Source organism: Oryzias latipes, chromosome 15, assembly GCF_002234675.1.
Source record: "Oryzias latipes chromosome 15, ASM223467v1".
NCBI lineage: Eukaryota > Metazoa > Chordata > Actinopteri > Beloniformes > Adrianichthyidae > Oryzias > Oryzias latipes.
This window is the reverse complement of record NC_019873.2, coordinates 23,159,614-23,176,661: the sequence shown is the minus strand read 5'-3', so window position 1 is coordinate 23,176,661 and position 17,048 is coordinate 23,159,614. Positions and strand designations below refer to the sequence as shown.

Below are 17,048 nucleotides of genomic sequence, written 5' to 3'. Positions count from 1 at the left end.
TATAAAATTCTTATAAAGAATATTATTTATGTTTTTATTAACTTGTTTTGGTCCCAACCCATTTTTTTTAACCTAACACATAGTACAGCTCACATTGTGCAGTTTACCAAGGAACTTTGGATTCTTTTTTTTCTTTTTTGTCTACCGTAATTTTATCTAAAATTGCAACAGTTCCCAGTTGCAGATATAATTTTTATGTACCAATGCAGATTCAAACTACAAAAACAGAATTGTTTGGCCATTAAGAGATTTTGTTTAGTCTTGATGGTTGCGGTTTACAGCCTAAAGCGCTTCAAGAAAACATTACTCTGGTTTTGTCATGCAAGTGCTCAGTTCTGGTAAGGTCAGCAAGTTTGTTTCAAATAGTTTTAGGGGTGTTTTACTGAAATAGTGAACTGCATGACACCTCTAAAAACTAGATATGCTCAACTATAATAGACAACAATCTGAGATTATAAAATTCTTTTTTCACTTAAAAGAAGAGAAAAAGGCAATGTTGATTCATCCAATATTTTGTTTGGATTTGATCTTTTTTGGGTTCTAGTTCCTTAAAAACGTGGCTAGAATAGTTTTGTGATTTGCTATATAACCTTTTGTTTTTGTCCATGACAGACAGCATAGAAGATGACTTTGAGTTGTCCACTGTGTGCCATCGCCCTGAAAGCATGGACAAGCTGGAGGAGCTCACCAAGTTCACCAAGAAGGAGCTGCAGGTTCTCTACAGAGGCTTTAAAAACGTAGGTCTACAAGAAGATGGGAAAAAAAATTCATTCATTTACTCATCTTTTAAACCCGTTCTGTCCCTATCCCGCCCACTTGTGGGCGAAGGCAGGGGACATCCTGGACAGGTCGCCAGTCTGTCACAGGGCCACAATCACACACCCATGCACACAAATTACTAAGAGTTCTGCAATTGTATTTCAAGATTCATTCATTTTTGTCATTGTCAATAAAGCATAAACAAAAAAATTGTGTTTGCAGCATCGACAAAAAAGGGTGACTGTGGGAGCTCCGGCCGCTGTGTCCATGCGCACCGCCATCTTCTTTTTCCTTGATGACAAAAAATCAAGAAGACATAATAAAGCTCAAAAATATGATTGCAGATTTCTCAGTAATTAGCTCTAAAGAAAGAGTCACTGTTTCCCAATTTAACAGAGAGGACTAAATGTCATCCCTTTTTCTTTTCCTTTTCTACAGGAATGCCCAAGTGGGGTTGTGAATGAGGACAACTTTAAAACTATTTACTCCCAGTTCTTCCCCCAGGGAGGTGAGTTAGCATGAAGCTGACACCTTGCATAAGTGAGTTTATATTTTAAAAAAAAGGTTGTATTTTTGCAATCAATGAATGAATAAAATATTAGCAGTGGATGTATGTCTTTTTGTAATTACATTGTTAATCAATTAAATATGATGAGGTAATCGCCGAACCAGAGCGTGTGTGCACTTTTCCTTCCATGAAAAATTGTTGCTGAAATGTTAACCACTTGCCTGCAGTTGTATTTGAAATTATTTTTACATCCTGTCTAAATTTAGATCACTGCTAATCCTAGCTGCTCAAAGAGTTTGCGTTTGAAAGCTCGTGGGTTACTGAAAGACTCTGATTTTGCAGATTCCAGTATGTATGCACATTTCCTTTTCGAAGCCTTTGACACGAACAAGAACGGCTCGGTTAGTTTCGAGGTGAGCCTTCTGTCACACACTCCCCTAATGTTTTATTTTATCTGCTCATCTGCTTGCAAAGCTGCTGCTGCACATGCATGGATTACATCCAAAGACACAGATAAGAGAGATGTTTTTGAACCTTTTGTTAAAAAAATGCTGGAATAACCCTCCTTTTTATTTCAGGATTTTGTGTTTGGTTTATCCATTATCCTGAGAGGAACAATTAATGACCGCTTAAACTGGGCGTTTAACCTATACGACCTAAATAAAGATGGCTGTATCACCAAAGAGGTAACAGAAATACAAGAACATTTTGAGTACTTCTTATATCTCCGTCTGACATTATTTTGTGTTTTAATATTTAGTATTTAAAAAACATTTTTGTGCTGTAAATGTTTATTTTTATTGCCTTCTTTTCCAACCATTTGAAGGAGATGTTGGACATCATGAAGTCCATCTATGATATGATGGGGAAGTGCACGTACCCCACCATGCAGGAGGACGCCCCGTTAGAACATGTGGAGAGCTTCTTCCAGGTGAAACCCTTTTCTTGTGATCTCTCACTGTGTGACAGTTAAAAACCACATAATTAGTTCCTCGCTCAGTGAGTCCGCTCTTTCTGTCTTTTCAGAAAATGGACCAAAATAAAGACGGCGTTGTCACTATAGAGGAGTTCATTGAGTCGTGTAAAAAGGTCTGGCTAAAATTCAAAGTTTGGGGGTTTTGAAGAGATGAGATGATTGTGTTTTAAAATATGCCGTGAGCCGAAGATAGAGGTTGAAAGTCAAAAAGGACAAAGACTGGATTTAAAACAAAAAAAAATGAATGTGACATGTTGTGCTAATTAGTAAGCTTTGCAGGACTGTGCCTTATTTCTACTGTTTATAATAATCCAAAACAATTTTTAAGAAATTGTTTTTTTCTCAACAGATGGAGAAGCAATTGTTTCTCCATCTGTCCTTTTCTCCATCATTTAGTATCCTATCTATTTTGAAGCGTTGGATCAAAAAGTCAGATATTTGATTCGTTGTTCATCCAAACTTCTTTCTCTGTCCAGGATGAAAACATTATGCAGTCCATGCAACTGTTTGACAACGTCATCTAAGACCAGCAAGGACACCCGCACCAGGGAAAGAGGTGTGACTGGATCAAACAGAGTTTATGAATGTACATGTGCGTCTTTGTGAGTGCTTGAAGGACCTGCTGGCTCGCGCTCGTGTCACGGTTCGGAGTTCTGAGTCCTGAAGGCGCGCAGAGACCTTTTTCCTTTCTGCTGGACCCGTCCTCCCAAAGTTTTCTTCTCTCTTGCTATCAATAACAACAACAGACAAAGCTCTTTATTTTATCCTAGAGGCAGCGAGGAAGAAAGCTTGCAGTGGACTCAGAGCTACATCTAAAAATCCTCACCTCTTTTTGTTCAAACTTTTTGTACTACTGCTTCTGATGAGCTTCTGAAGCTTGAAGTCAAAGGAAAATAGTCCTCAAAAGTTCAACCGAGATTTGTTTCTTGCTATGATGACTGGATTTATCTTTTTTTTTCCTGGATCAGTTTGGAAAAACCTCCAGGCCATACAACTGGAAATGAGTTTATTGCCTCCTGGTGGACAAAAGGAAAATCACACATCTTTAGGAAAAAGAGGAGCAACCAACGAACTGAAGACATATTATCAAACACTGATGGGAATTCAGAAACACTCCTTTCCTTGAGGAATTGTTTTCAGTATCGCATGATGATGTCACTAATATCTAATTATTTATTTAAAGAGATACTCCAAAGTCTGCTCGTCTGTCTGCCGTTCCTGGTCATTCACAGGTGCCTCACCCTCTGTTTGTGTGCGTGTGCATGTGTACCAGAAAGATGTTGTCTACGATTACACCGGGAGAACAACCACCCCCAGTCATGGCAGTTTGGTAGAATGAGCCTCGGCCATTCAAACTATTAAAGTCCTAGCATTAGATGTCTATTGACTGTTGTACCATAGCCTTCCCTGTGAAGTAATAGTCATGGAAAGGATTCCACCAGAAGTACCGGTGGATCAACAGAAACGCCGAACTACCACAGCTGTACTGGGCCCTTAAGTATATAATTTGTTAGATTGCAGATTTGATGTGAATATCTTGTAATCTAAACTGTCATGTGGTTGTAGCAGGTTCTACTTCAACAACAAACAAAAACACGTGTTGCACTGAATGATGCTAATTCAACATGAAAGTCTGCATGTGTTGTTAATGGAAACATGGATTTGCTTTAATCTTTTTGGTTCCTTCCCACATCTTACTCTCTTTTTTTTTGGTGACACCAAAGATAAATATTCCTAGAGGGAAAAAAAACTGCATTTATTGTTACCCATCTGTGAGAAAAAGAGGATATTTAGACTAGAGTATTTTATTTTATTTCATTTTTTGGACTGCATTCTGGGATGTAAACCCTGCTTGATAATATTTGACGTTTTACTTTTAAAACAAATAGCTAACCGCTTTTCACATCCAAACTTGCCTCAATTCAAAGTTGACATACCAGAAGCTATCTGTCCTTTATTCAGTTCAGTGCAGATAGACAAACGTTGAATAGCAATAACCTTCTCTGCCACATAGTTTTCCTGCTTATCCCACCTTCCACCCATTAAATTAAATTCAAAAAGCTATTTGAACTGGAATGTTTTTTTTTTTTTTTAAGTTTTTCTTCTAACAGAACAAAACTCGTTTGGCTCATACTGTTCCTGTCCACCAATGAAACCTGTCTATACCCGCATGTACTGTGTCTAGAATAATGAAAACATAATATCCTGGTGTACTGACTGTCTAGTTAGCTAGCCTCAACTGGTTGAATTACATATTTAAAATATGTATATTTTGTAAAGAGACAATAAAGTCACAATTACTATGCAAACAGTCTGAAGTATGACTTTTTAAGCTTTTATTATGATTTTTGGTGAGCTTTGGTGAGCGAAACAAAGCAAATCTTTAAAAATGAAAAATAATGAAAACAATCCTTTAAATAAATGTATAACACCAGAGTCAAACTGTTCAAATGTGCTTAAATTGATGTCACAATTTTCAGATTTACATACATTTGGAAACTTTAAGAGGATGTATAAATTAATGAACACATCAAACTGCTTTCCTGACATATTTTTAAAGAAAAGCAGCCGATTGCTTTTATGTGAAAAAAAAAAAAAAAACTTAAGACAAAGGAACCCAGCAAAAACGACAGTTTGGTGACTTTCACCCATCCGCTTTTGCACTTTTCCCTCCAAATGTTTCACTGTGTCGCTCTGCAGAGTCTGTAATGTCAATAAGGCTGTATGGAAAGGTGGCAATGCTTATTTAGGCATTCTGCGCAGTTCTGCGAGAACCCAAATGGCAAATGTGAGGAGAGCCACAGAACCAGACTGATGAGTGGCTGCCAGTGGAGTGGGGACATACAGCAAGAGCGTGCTGATGCCAAGGGCAACCTGAAGAGCACAAAAACAGTTTTATTCAACCCCGAAAGATGTCTGGATCCATAAGTAGAAGGACACGCTTTACACTTGGTTCACCTGTGTATAAGCCATCGTCGCCAGGAGGCTGATGGCGATCTTAGCCCTCCTGGGCAACACCATCCTCCGTGAGAACAGATAGAGACCTGTAATCGCTGCCAAAGATGAGATCCCCTAAAAAAAGGTAAATATGTAGATAAGCACTAATTCTTTAAGCATATTAAATCTGATTGATTCTATTTCTGTTTCAATGACAAACCAATATTCTGTGGTCAAACTGCACAGTGGTGGGATTTTCAAAGAAGTTCCTGAGGGTAGGAGAGAAGGCCAGCAGATCATCAGGAATCCATTTATCTGCCATCTTTGGGAAAGAGTTATACACCAGCCCAGCATCCAGACCGGCAACGAATGCACCTGTGAGGAAAATTCCAAAAGATCAGCTGTTTGAATGAGGTCACTTCCTTTCAACTTCAAGAAATGTCATTTCTGCTCCTTCACCATCAGTCATTAAGAAAAAAAACCTCAACGGCTTGACCAACAAGAAAATCCTAAATTCTCCTTTGAATTTAATGTTCATCACCTTTAATTTGATCATTGGAAAGATACTGTGGACAATGAATGATTACTTTGGGAAGGACAAGCGTTGGCTTTAGTCATTTTGCTTTTGTCAGTCACAGAAAGGGAATGAAAATATTTTAGTTCCACTCCGATCATCTTTGACCTATTTCAAGTGTCCCTAGTGGTCTTTAAATTATGCAGTTTTTAGCCAAAATAGAAAATCTGTGTCATTTTCCAGGACATAAATTCTGCAGAGTGCTCGGTGTTCGCCTCCGAGTTGTGGTCGGAATTTTTGGTGCCAAGCAAACCTGCCCTGACTTCCCATAATCCCTTTGCTTACATGCTTACAACATTTCACAATCCCAACCTAACATCAGGGGTGCAACAAAAATGTCAATCAATATCTGAGCTAACCAGCTGTATAGTTTTGAGCCAGATGTCGGCTCGGACGAGGAAAACAAAGACGCACGTGGATCTGTTTGTCTGCAGGCAGATACATTGGAATATAGCTGAGCAGGGAGCTTGTGGCCCGCTTTTTGTTAAATAGCATTTTTTCATCTTCTCCTGATTCAAAACGATTTGAATTAAGAAATACTCATTATTGCAATTTTAAGCTTAATTTTATATGTCCTTCATTATGAGAAAAATGGTTAAAAACATCAAAAACAGAATTTTCATTGGAGTGAGTCTTTAATAGCACTTTAGGGAACTCGTCTACAATGCCTGTCACTTTTTAATCTTTTATGTTTCAAAGTTTTCTGCTGAGTAGCAAGTTAGAGCAATATTAACTTGTTGTTTTACATCTGTTTAGGAAATTTGGTATTTTCTGGTAAGCTCAAAGAAAGTTTGTGATCATGTAGAGAATTTAAAATGGTACCTGATAAAGCAGTCAGGAAGACCAGTCCACCAGTACCTTTGGCAAACCTTCTGAGCTGCATAAGATGTTTAGATTCCACCATCTATGAAAGAGGTAAAAATAAACGCACAAAGATTGTAACAGAGGTGGCAGAGAGAGACTGTGGTTTAAACAGGAGCCTGCATACCTTGTGAGCTGGAAGCAGCATGGTAAGCCCCATCCACAGACTGGCAGTGTAGAGCAACAAAGCAGAACCCAGATGAGCACTCAAACGATACTGACTGACCCGGGGGACATCGTACGAGTCCTGCTTCTCCTCCAGTCCACTTTTCACCATGTACCACCCCAAAAGACCCTGAAGAGATGCAAACACTTTCGCTTTATTACATTTTCAGGTACGGACACATTTCCTGGTTCATCTGTGCAGCTTCACTGACCTGGAAGAAGACAAATCCGCAAAGCCCCAACACTTTTCCCTTCACGGAGCGTGTGAAGTATCCCTTTCTCCAGAAGTAGATGGTGGGAAGGATGTATGCCAAACCAACCAGCCTGCCCCACATGCGATGGCCCCACTCCATGTAAAAGATAAATTTAAATTCTGGCAGAGTCATTTCATGATTCAGTCTGGGAAAGAGATGCAAACAGTACAAGAGTTTTGAATTACTTACACAGTCAACACTTCTGTAAAGTTTAATAATTATGAGTGGGAATCAAACTAGTTAGGAACCGTACATTTTGAACTCTGGAAACTGCTTGTACTTGAAAAACTCAGCCTCCCACTCTTCTTGTGTTTGAGGAGGTTTCATCTCTCTGACCAAATGCCAGTCAACCATGGACAGCCCAGACTCTGTTAGCCTGAATCAAACCAAAGTACAAACCAGCTGATGTCTCCTCGCTACAAACAAGAGACATATATATATATGTACGGATGCTGCTTCTATGGCCACTCTCACCTTGTAACCCCACCCAAAACCACAGCTCCAACAACCAACCCACTGCAGCCAAGTAACCAGCGACCAACTATCCGGTTTGTGGCTGCGTTGGGAACGGTAGCGGCTGGAGTGGAGGACGTTCCTGCCTCCACTGTAATGGTGCTCTGATTTCTCTTCACAAGCCATTGTCGAACCTGTGGACTCCTCTAAAACAAAGCAAAAAAGCATATCTTAGCTTAAAGGAAAAAAATATTTCAATTATTCAGACTGTATTTAACGATTATTTTTAATCCATTAGTTGTTTCGTGTTTGTACTGTATTTATAAGTGCAAAATTTCTATGTATGACTAAAAGGAACTATGTCAAGAAGATGGGATCATTTTCTTTTATCTTCTAGTTAGGATCTGAAATAATTTAATAAACACATGTATTATTATTTTTATTGTCTTTCTCCTTGTGTTTTTTTTTTTTTTTACAAAATTCTTCAAAACATAACAACCAATCAATTCATTAAAAAAATGGAAATCCTAAAAAACCTTAATTGTGTTTTCTTTCCATTTTCTAGTGCATTTAACTTTTTTTTTAATCATCTCGGCACGTTTATGTAAGGATATTAATCAAACCATGGGGGCTAATTTAAATACTAATTAATTTAAAAAAACAATAATAATACAAATATTTGTTTTGACTGAAAGAATATTTAAAGTGTTTAACAGTGTTTGGCATTTAAAAAACATTTGAGAATAAAGGGTTATGTGACATAATTAAATTAGAATAATTACATTTTTTTTGCATTGTTCAATATCTTAAAATGTATTTAATATCGTCCAGATCACAATAGACATGTTGTGGTAATGGAGAAAAATCCATCATTCATAACTATTAAAAAACAAAAGCTCCATCACATGACTCGACAGCTAGGTAGTGACGTAATGATGCTGTTTAATAACATTAACAATGTGAGGTCAACTGACCTCCTGATTCGTGTTGTAAACCGTTTGTATAGTTATAAGTACCTGTTTGGTTTCAAACATTAAGCTAAAATTGCGGCTAATCGTTATTACTTACATGACCTCTTATCTAACTTAAATATTAAATAAGCTAGCTCTACTCACGTTGCTGTATTGAAACTGTTTACCAGCACTTCTGCAGCCACAAAAAAACCGTGTCCGTAATGCCGACAGCAACATATTTTTTTAATCGTAATTTGTCCTGAAGCAAATTAATTAAAGCGAGTCTCAGAAAAAGACTGCTGGAGCTGCAGACCGCTACCGTCCTGTTTCCTGTTGTCGGGGTTCAACTTTAACCTTTGACGTCACAAGAAAGAGTCTTGAAAATTATATTTTTATTTTAAAATATACACATTAAAAGTAAACAGTGTAAAACAACATAATTTAATTGATTTTCACTATATAATTCTTTTAAAAATTGTAACTGATTAAAAAATACACATACCTTAGCGTTAGCTCATGATGTTTAGCTCCTCTCACAAAAGAGGAGAGATTCCCGCCCCCTAAGAATAAAATACACACGATAAGCACACCGCCCCTTCGCTATGTCATGGGCTTAAAATCGAACTAACCGGAAACTGTTGAACTAAAGCAATTGATTACTGCACAAAAACATGTCTTGATTCCAAAACTTTACCATAGTATTTTTTACGGTCTCGTTATTAGGCAGTAAAGAAAACTAACAGGGAGCTTTAGCAGCAGGCAGAAAGAAAAGTGAGATAAACGACAGTACACGTGCTGAATTCGAATTTTATATAGTTGACATTGTTCCTTTCAGTCCGTAAACAATGGCCCAGACCTTTTTAATGGAGGTATGTGTGGACTCTGTGGAGTCTGCTATCAATGCTGAACGAGGAGGTCAGTAAAGGGTTATGAGCACAACTCTGCATGCTTATGAACGTTCCTGTTTACATTTTAATTAATGCCCAAGTACAAAACATAGCTCATCATACGCAGCTCTTTGTGAGGTCAAAGGTAATGCTAAATTGCTTTTTTTTTAAGTTGGTATAAATTTGGCCTTTTACGTGTTGCATGATCCCAGCAGCCATGTTTGTAGAGTTTATTACTAGTCAGTCTTATTCATTCTGCCAGGTGTTACATTTGTGTTGCTGTAAGTTTCTCTGGGGGATTCTCCTGTCCTAATAGGTGCTGGTCGACTTGAGCTGTGTGCAAGCCTTCTGGAGGGAGGACTCACGCCCAGTCTAGGTGAGACCACAAGTTTACTAATGCATTCGACTGCTGCAGATGCAGACGACTCCTGTAGATGCATTCGACTCCTGCAGATGCATTCGACTCCTGCAGATGCAGACGACGCCTGCAGATGCGTACGACTGTTGCAGATGCATATGTGCAAATAGTCACTTTCTTTCTGGCATTTCATTTTATTTGCTGTGCAAGGTAATTCAACAATTTTCACAGTTTCTGAGTATGTCAGTTGGTGGCGTTTGTGCCATCCCTTGTGTCAAGCTCTTCACTGAATCAAGATGCAGCTTCCAGAAAGGGGAGATCGAGGGCGGGGCTACTCAGCTCAGCACCAATGGCCACGCCCATAAAGAGGAGATTTTGGGAGCAGAGGCTTCAGATAAACATGAAATGTGGCTTTTTAAGATGTTGAGGTGATGAGATTTAGCCTAAACCGTCATATTCATAATTAAAACACCACTGGAAAAGGTTTTTATTTAAAAAAAAAATGTCATGGGGGGCTTTCAAGTAAATCCAGATTTTTTATTTGTTTATTTGTTGGACATGTAATTCATGTCTGTGTGCACGAGGAGGTGCCGGTCGGAGTGAGTTGTGGCAGGAAGTCTTCTATAGATACTGTAAATGTGTATAAATATGATTAGGACTTGTAAACAGTTGTTTGGATCCCGTGTGATGGTGTGTGTATGTGTGTGTGTATAAGCATCAACGCATGTAATGTAAGTTACATACAACACTCAACCCATGACCTTGTATTATCCCCTCCTCCCCGCTCGTCCCGTCCGAGCAGCCAAATCTCAATAAAATTCACAATCTGTTATGAAAGAGCCAAGGTTTACATTGACACACTCGAAGAGTAACAAACAACCCTGATTGTAAAAGCAAAACGTGTCCATAACAAGAGGCACTCAGCTGCAATCTGTGTGTTCATTTGCTTGACAGGACAATAAAAGCATGAAAAATGCAACATAAAAAACATAAAAAACGGATGAAAAACACGCTTTCAAAGAAGTCTATTCAGGTTTAATTTTGGGCTTATTATGTTAGGTGCATCAGGGCTTAAGGCATTGTGTTGTATTTTAGTATTGTTTTATAGGTAAGTATTTTGGTTTTGCATTTTATTTTAAGTTTGAAATGTGTTTTATTTATTTTAAGCACTTTGTGTTTCTTTAGTATGAAAATGCTTTATGTATAAAGTTTGATAATGTGTCAGCTTGAGCATCAATTGCAGTTTGATAGCAACAAAAAAAACCCTGTGGTTTCCGCTCATTTGTTATTCCAGCAGAACATCGCTAGGTTGATGCATTGTTCAGACATGTGATTCGCCTATTTGAAGAAAAGATATAATTTGCAATAAATCCTGACAAAGGAAGCAACTGAACTTGTGCATTGAAACATTCAGAGAAGGTCAAATAAAATCAACTGTACAGGTATTATTGCACTTCAGGTGAATTCAACATTTCCTTTTTGAAGCTGAGGAGGTGTTACTCCTCATATAAACCTTTTAATTCTGTGTTTTATTGCAGGTTTGGTTCAGGTTGTGAAGCAGTATATCAAAATCCCGATCTTTGTGATGATCCGGCCTCGTGGGGGGGACTTCCTGTACTCCGATCAAGAAGTTGAGGTGATGAAGAAGGACATAGAGCTTACGAAGGGCCAAGGGGTCGATGGATTTGTGCTGGGAGCTCTAACAGAAGATGGAAGAGTGGATGCAGAGCTCTGCATGGAGTTACTGGGTATTGTTTTCCTCTAAATAATCTTACCTGTATGCTGAACAATAATATAAACAAAAAGATCACACGCTCTTCAGTTTCTCCAGTTGAAATGGGAATTTCTCAAACTTCTCTTTAAGAAGTTTTTTTTCAATATACCAGTGGACCGGACTTTTAAATTAGACACACAGACATGACCTGTTGTGCATCAGGCAGTAGTGACTAGTTTGCAAAAAAGGAGAGGAGAACTTTTGCAAAAAGACAGTAAGCTGCAGCATTTGTGAGCATATCAGGGGTTTGACTTTTGTGTTACACTGACTGCCAGAAGAGGGAGACAGTTGAGCACAAAATGTAAATTGATCAAAACTTAAAAGAAAAGCATATCATGCTGTTTGGGACTATAATCTTTAATTTATACAACATCAGCCTCTCTAACAGAAAAAACAGGTTAAATGACATCCATCCCCAGAGACATGCAGATACCAACAATACAGAGATAGAGGCGAAGGGGGACTGCCAGCACTAGTGTGAATGCCTTTATAGACTGCAATTCTGAAACTCTATCAAACATGCTGGAAAACATAATATTTATAGAAGTAGGATCAGGATTGAAACAACACAATTCTGTGAGGAAAACATCTGTCTGGGTTGCAATCTTTGAAGGCGGGTTGTCTGACTGTCAAAATGTAAATCCAAACAGCAAAATTCCTCGAAGGCACTTTCTTTTCAAGGATCCAGACTTCGACTATCTCTAAGGTCACTCATCCGTGAATCAAAGCTAAATCACAAAACCAAACATCAAGACATCTCCCAGCATGTTCTCCTTCCACCCCAGCTAAAATCTCAAACCCTTATTGGATTTAATAAATCAAATGAAGAAGCTGCTCTCTGTTGGGGACAAACTTTACCTTTTTTTCCCCTCATTACTTTTCCGTATTTCCTTTCTTCTATATTCGCACTCCTACCTTAAAGTGCTTTAACACGTGATAAACACGGGACCTGCAGCTTCTGTCCTCCACCTTTTACAAAAGCAGCGCAGTGACCTTTCTGTTATCAAACCCAATGTTATGTCTGCATAATAGCTGTGCACATACAGTTTACTATCACTGATATTTATTGGGTTCAGATTCAATGCCCTTCTTGCCTTTATGTTAATTATCATTTTGTTTGAACTGATTTTGTTATTGTTAAAAACAGTCAAAGCTTCTTTGTGGTCCTGTAAAGTCTTTTTCTCTAAACAAAAACACTGCAATGCCAGGACAATAATGAGAATCGGTGGAGAATTGATTTCATTTCCATGTTATAATTGCTTGTGAAATTAAAATGAAGCACCCTGTTCAGTGATATAGTAGTATAATATAAAAACAACAAATTGCCGGATCTATCTTTTCCATGAACTTAAATTTGTTAATGTTTCTTAAAAACAGGAACTCTGTTTGCATTACTGATCATCATACATTTCAGTAAATCACAATGCTGTGGAGTCCCTCAGGGTTCAATTCCTGGACTACTGCAATTTAAATTATCCATGTGCCTACTGGCTCAGATTTTGCACACTATTACTTTCCATATAATTAGTATACAAACAACTCCCGACTGCCTTTGCCAAGCTATCATGGTTCTGTTGAATCTCGTCTCTCTAGAGTAGCTGAGCAGAACAGATAGCTTATGGCCCACCGATAGTAGTTTAACATAACAAGTTCTTTCAAAGGGGAATTTTTTATCTGCTCCTGATTCGCCACAATTTGAAAAAATACTTAGAAATGCAGTTTTTATTTGTCTTTATATTATATATATATATATATATATATATATATATATATATATATTATATGTGTGTGTAAATACAATGCGGCAAATAAAGTATTTATTCAGGCACCAACTCTGCAAATTCTCCCACTTAAATAGTTGACAGAGACTTGTAGTTTTCATCATAAGTTTTTGCAAATTATGGTGGAAAAGAAGTATTTGGTCAATAAGAAGAGTTCAACTTAATACTTCGTTATATACCCTTTGTTGGCAATGACATCAGTCAAACATTTTCTGTAAGTCTTCACAAGGTTTTCACAAACTGTTGCTGGTATTTTGGTCCATTCCTCCATGCAGATCTCCTCTAGAGCAGTGATGTTTTTGGGCTGTCGCTGGGAAACATGGACTTTCAACTCGCTCCTCAGATTTTCTATGGGGTTGAGATCTGGAGACTGGTGAGGCCACTCCAGGACCTTGAAATGCTTCTTAGGAAGCCACTTGTTCATAACCTGGGCAGTGTGTTTAGGATTGTTGTCATACTGAAAGATTCAGCCATATTTCATCTTCAATGCCATTGCTGATATAAGGAGGTTTCCGCTCAAAATCTGACGATACATGGCCCCATTCATTCTTTCCTTTACACGGAGCAGTCATCCTGGTCCCTTTGCTGAAAAATAGCCCCAAAGCATGATGTTTCCACCCCCATGCTTTACAGTGGGTCTGGTGTTCTTGGGATGCCATTCAGCATTCTTTCTTCTCCAAACACGACGAGTAGAGTTCTTACCAAAACGTTCTATTTTGGTTTAGTCTGACCATAGGACATTCTCCGTCCAAAATGCTCTCTAGAAGGGGGACATATTTGAGTCCCTGGCAGCACAGTGTGTCATTGCCAGGAACCTTTTTTTCTTTTGTCCCAGCTCTCTGCAGGTCATTGACTGGGTCCCTCGTGTTGTTCTGGGATCTTTTGCTCTCCATCCTTGTGATTATTTTTACCCTACGGGGTGAGATCTTGCAGGGAGCCTCAGATGGAGGGAGATTATCAGTGGTCTTGTAAGTTTTCCATTTCCTAATAATTGCTCCCACAGTTGATTGCTTCACACCACGCTGCTTACCTATTGCAGCTTCAGCCTTCCCAGCCTGGTGCAGGTCAACAATTTGGTTTCTGGTGTCCTTAGACAGCTCTTTGGTCTTGGTCATAGTGGAGTTTGGAGTGTGACTGTTTGAGGTTGTGGACAGGTGTCTTTAATATAGATAATTAGTTCAAACATGTGCCATTGATAAAGGTAACGAGTGAATGACAGAGGATCAGATACAGGTCTGTGAGAGCCAGAAATCGTATTTGTTTGTAGGTGACCAAATACTTATTTTCCACCATAATTTACAAACAACTTCTTTAAAAATCAGACAATGGGACTTTTCTGGATTTTTTTTCTCATTTTGTATCTCAAACTTGAGGTATGCCTATGATGAAAATTACAGAGTCTCACATCTATTTAAGTGGGAGAATTTGCACAATTGGTGGCTGAGTACCGGGTAAATACTTTTTTTGCGCAGCTGTATGTGTCCTCCATCATGAGAAAATGCTACAAGAACATGTTAAAAACATAAAAAACAACATTTTTCATTGGAGTGGGTCTTAAATAAACACGTTTTTCTCAAAGTATAAATGTTGGCGTCATATTTGACTCAAGTCAGAGTGTCAGTGCTCAAATCAAGGCCAGAACTAAACCAGCCTTAATCAGTGGATTTAGAGAAGCTGACTCACACCATGGTCTCAACCAGGCCAGACCGCTCTGTCTGGGATTTCTATTTAAACGATGTAGATCTTTTAAGAACCTTTTTCTTCTTGTTTTTTTGCTTTAATGTTGAACACAGATAGAACCAGCTTCCTTATCACATCAAACTTGTCCCATTGTGATTGCATTTTAGCTGCACTCTAACTGCTATATTTTTGCCTTGAAGTCTTTTACAGCGCCCCCCATGAAGCTCTTGAAATGGTCTCTGTACATGAAAGCTGTTGGATAAACAAAGCTGCCCCTCCCTGACATTTTTGTTTTCAAACCTCAACTAAATATAGTCAGAACTTGTTTGAGTCTTCACACAGAGGATGAAGCCGAATAAACAGTTTGTTATTGTAACTGGAGAATTTCAAAGATGAGAGGATCAGATTAGCCTACATTTTACATTTGAAGCTGTACAGTTCTCTTTTCTGGTAATTATTTGACTTTTCTGCTTGTTATTGTTATTTCTCCAGCTGCTGCTCGACCTTTACCCGTCACCTTCCACCGAGGTCAGTTTCTGCTTTTCAAGCCGCCAGATATCACGCTTAAAGAATGTCAGGGCTTCCAAAACCATTTAGACAACTTTTATCAGTGAAAACGCTTTCATGGAAAGCATTATGGATGTAATGTTTATCTCACTGCAGCTTTTGATATGGTTCATGACTCAGCGGTGGCTCTGGAGACCCTGATATCGTTAGGGTTTGAGCGTGTGTTGACAAGTGGCTGTGATATTTCTGCTTTGGAGGGACTGCCTGTGATTAAACGGCTCATTGATCAAGTAAGTACTATCAAGCGTATTATTTGATACATGTTTGCATTCCTACAAACCAAAGATAACATAAATATAATGACTCTGCTCATGCAATTCTAATTCCATCATTTTCACTGAACAGGCTAAAGACAGAATTATTGTGATGCCAGGTCAGTCCTTTTTTGCCCATTCAGTTTTAAAGCATTTAGATTGATTATTGTATTAACTTAATTCAATAAATACATTTTGTAACAGGAGGAGGCATCACGGAACGAAACCTGCAGAGAATACTGGAGGGGTCAGGGGCTCAGGAGTTTCACTGTTCAGCACGCTCCAGCAGGGACTCTTCAATGAAATTCAGGTTTGTTTAGCCTTGATAACCCAAGATTTGGATTGTTTTTCATTCCAAAATATTTAAAAAATATTGCAAATCTTTGTGAAATGTAAAAGAAATGTTGTTTTAAATGTTAATTGTACTGTTTTCTTTAATGCAGAAACACCTCAGTGACCATGGGAGCGTGTTTCTCTGCTCCTGAGTACGGCCTGAAAGTGGCTGACGTCTCCAAAGTGCGATCTCTAAATGCCATAGCCAAAAATACCTTGTGAATGGAGGCTTTATATTGATGACAAATAACTAAGGAATACCTCAAAAATAAAAAGAATTGGTTCCCTTCTTTATTTATTTATTTTTTTATTAACTTGGTGTGATTGATGTAATTGCCTGATTGTACTGTTGAAGCTCAGGGGGAGCGGACCAAAGTGCTGTGAAGAATTTACAGAATTTTTTTTTCTCTCATTGGTACGAAACTACAGAGCCCGGGATCTGACATGGGTAAAAATAAATAAAGTATTCCCACAAAATAATATTACGTTCCCACGGAATAATATTCTGATATACATTTATCCTGTTGTCTTTGAATCCACCACAGTTACAGGGATCGGTTGATTGGTTGAGATACATTATGTGTGATGCATGATGGGATACATAGCATGTAGCCTTGGATGTTAAGTACTGCTACAGAGTATGTTAATAAAAGACAAGTCCTGAATATTATTATTCCTATTCGACCCTAAACTACAATATCCCATACTGCAGCTGGCTGCCCGTCTACCGTCCAGCCAGCTGCCCGGATGCCTGCGAAATACGAATGTGGGTCACAGAGACACGGAAGTAGCGGCTTTTGCGGCCGGACAGAGACTGTACCGGGATGTGAAAGAATGCAGACATGAAGACATAGTTACAGATTCTTTCGTAGAGCTTTATAAAATAAAAAGAAATCTGATCTCTAAACATCCTCCCTGTCTTCCATGCAATGTAATGAGACACACACAGACAGAAATATGAAAATATCTGCTGT

General features: G+C 38.4%; 3 protein-coding genes across 8 annotated transcripts in view; 2 read left to right on the top strand and 1 right to left on the bottom strand.

Moving 5' to 3' along the window:
* The window catches only part of LOC101166244 (Kv channel-interacting protein 2), a 96,962-nt gene extending 92,410 nt beyond the window's left edge, over nt 1-4,552 (top strand). For all 6 annotated transcript variants that reach the window (XM_004077158.4, XM_020709605.2, XM_020709606.2 and 3 more), the window contains 7 exons: nt 613-737; nt 1,198-1,267; nt 1,610-1,680; nt 1,846-1,953; nt 2,094-2,198; nt 2,294-2,356; nt 2,720-4,552. In XM_004077158.4, the coding sequence (XP_004077206.2) occupies nt 613-737; nt 1,198-1,267; nt 1,610-1,680; nt 1,846-1,953; nt 2,094-2,198; nt 2,294-2,356; nt 2,720-2,767 (590 nt within the window). In that variant the 3' untranslated portion in view covers nt 2,768-4,552. The remainder of the gene's footprint in view (nt 1-612; nt 738-1,197; nt 1,268-1,609; nt 1,681-1,845; nt 1,954-2,093; nt 2,199-2,293; nt 2,357-2,719) is intronic.
* A 10-nt stretch (nt 4,553-4,562) lies between these two features.
* On the bottom strand, nt 4,563-8,801 carry LOC101165997 (cytochrome c oxidase assembly protein COX15 homolog). Its single transcript, XM_004077156.4, has 9 exons — nt 8,603-8,801; nt 7,509-7,693; nt 7,288-7,410; nt 6,993-7,179; nt 6,743-6,910; nt 6,577-6,658; nt 5,401-5,555; nt 5,202-5,315; nt 4,563-5,117 (listed from the first exon to the last, which is right to left on the bottom strand). The coding sequence occupies exons 1-9, from the start codon at nt 8,675-8,677 to the stop codon at nt 4,986-4,988; spliced, it is 1,221 nt and encodes a 406-aa protein (XP_004077204.1). The 5' UTR covers nt 8,678-8,801; the 3' UTR covers nt 4,563-4,985.
* Nucleotides 8,802-9,061: 260 nt separating this feature from the next.
* On the top strand, nt 9,062-16,368 carry cutc (cutC copper transporter). Its single transcript, XM_004077155.4, has 8 exons — nt 9,062-9,355; nt 9,644-9,703; nt 11,224-11,433; nt 15,413-15,448; nt 15,584-15,717; nt 15,833-15,860; nt 15,946-16,051; nt 16,185-16,368. The coding sequence occupies exons 1-8, from the start codon at nt 9,286-9,288 to the stop codon at nt 16,294-16,296; spliced, it is 756 nt and encodes a 251-aa protein (XP_004077203.1). The 5' UTR covers nt 9,062-9,285; the 3' UTR covers nt 16,297-16,368.
* Nucleotides 16,369-17,048: the final 680 nt, after the last annotated feature.

Bases quoted from the DNA above. Each gene is read 5' to 3' on its own strand.
- LOC101165997 (XM_004077156.4), bottom strand. From the start codon at position 8,677: ATGTTGCTGTCGGCATTACGGACACGGTTTTTTTGTGGCTGCAGAAGT. The intron at 7,694-8,602 runs GTGAGTAGAGCT...GCTTTGTTTTAG, and splicing joins AACAGTTTCAATACAGCAAC to AGGAGTCCACAGGTTCGACA. The intron at 7,411-7,508 runs GTGAGAGTGGCC...GGTTTGATTCAG, and splicing joins GTTTTGGGTGGGGTTACAAG to GCTAACAGAGTCTGGGCTGT.
- cutc (XM_004077155.4), top strand. From the start codon at position 9,286: ATGGCCCAGACCTTTTTAATGGAGGTATGTGTGGACTCTGTGGAGTCT. The intron at 11,434-15,412 runs GTATTGTTTTCC...TTATTTCTCCAG, and splicing joins GCTCTGCATGGAGTTACTGG to CTGCTGCTCGACCTTTACCC. The intron at 15,861-15,945 runs GTCAGTCCTTTT...ATTTTGTAACAG, and splicing joins CAGAATTATTGTGATGCCAG to GAGGAGGCATCACGGAACGA.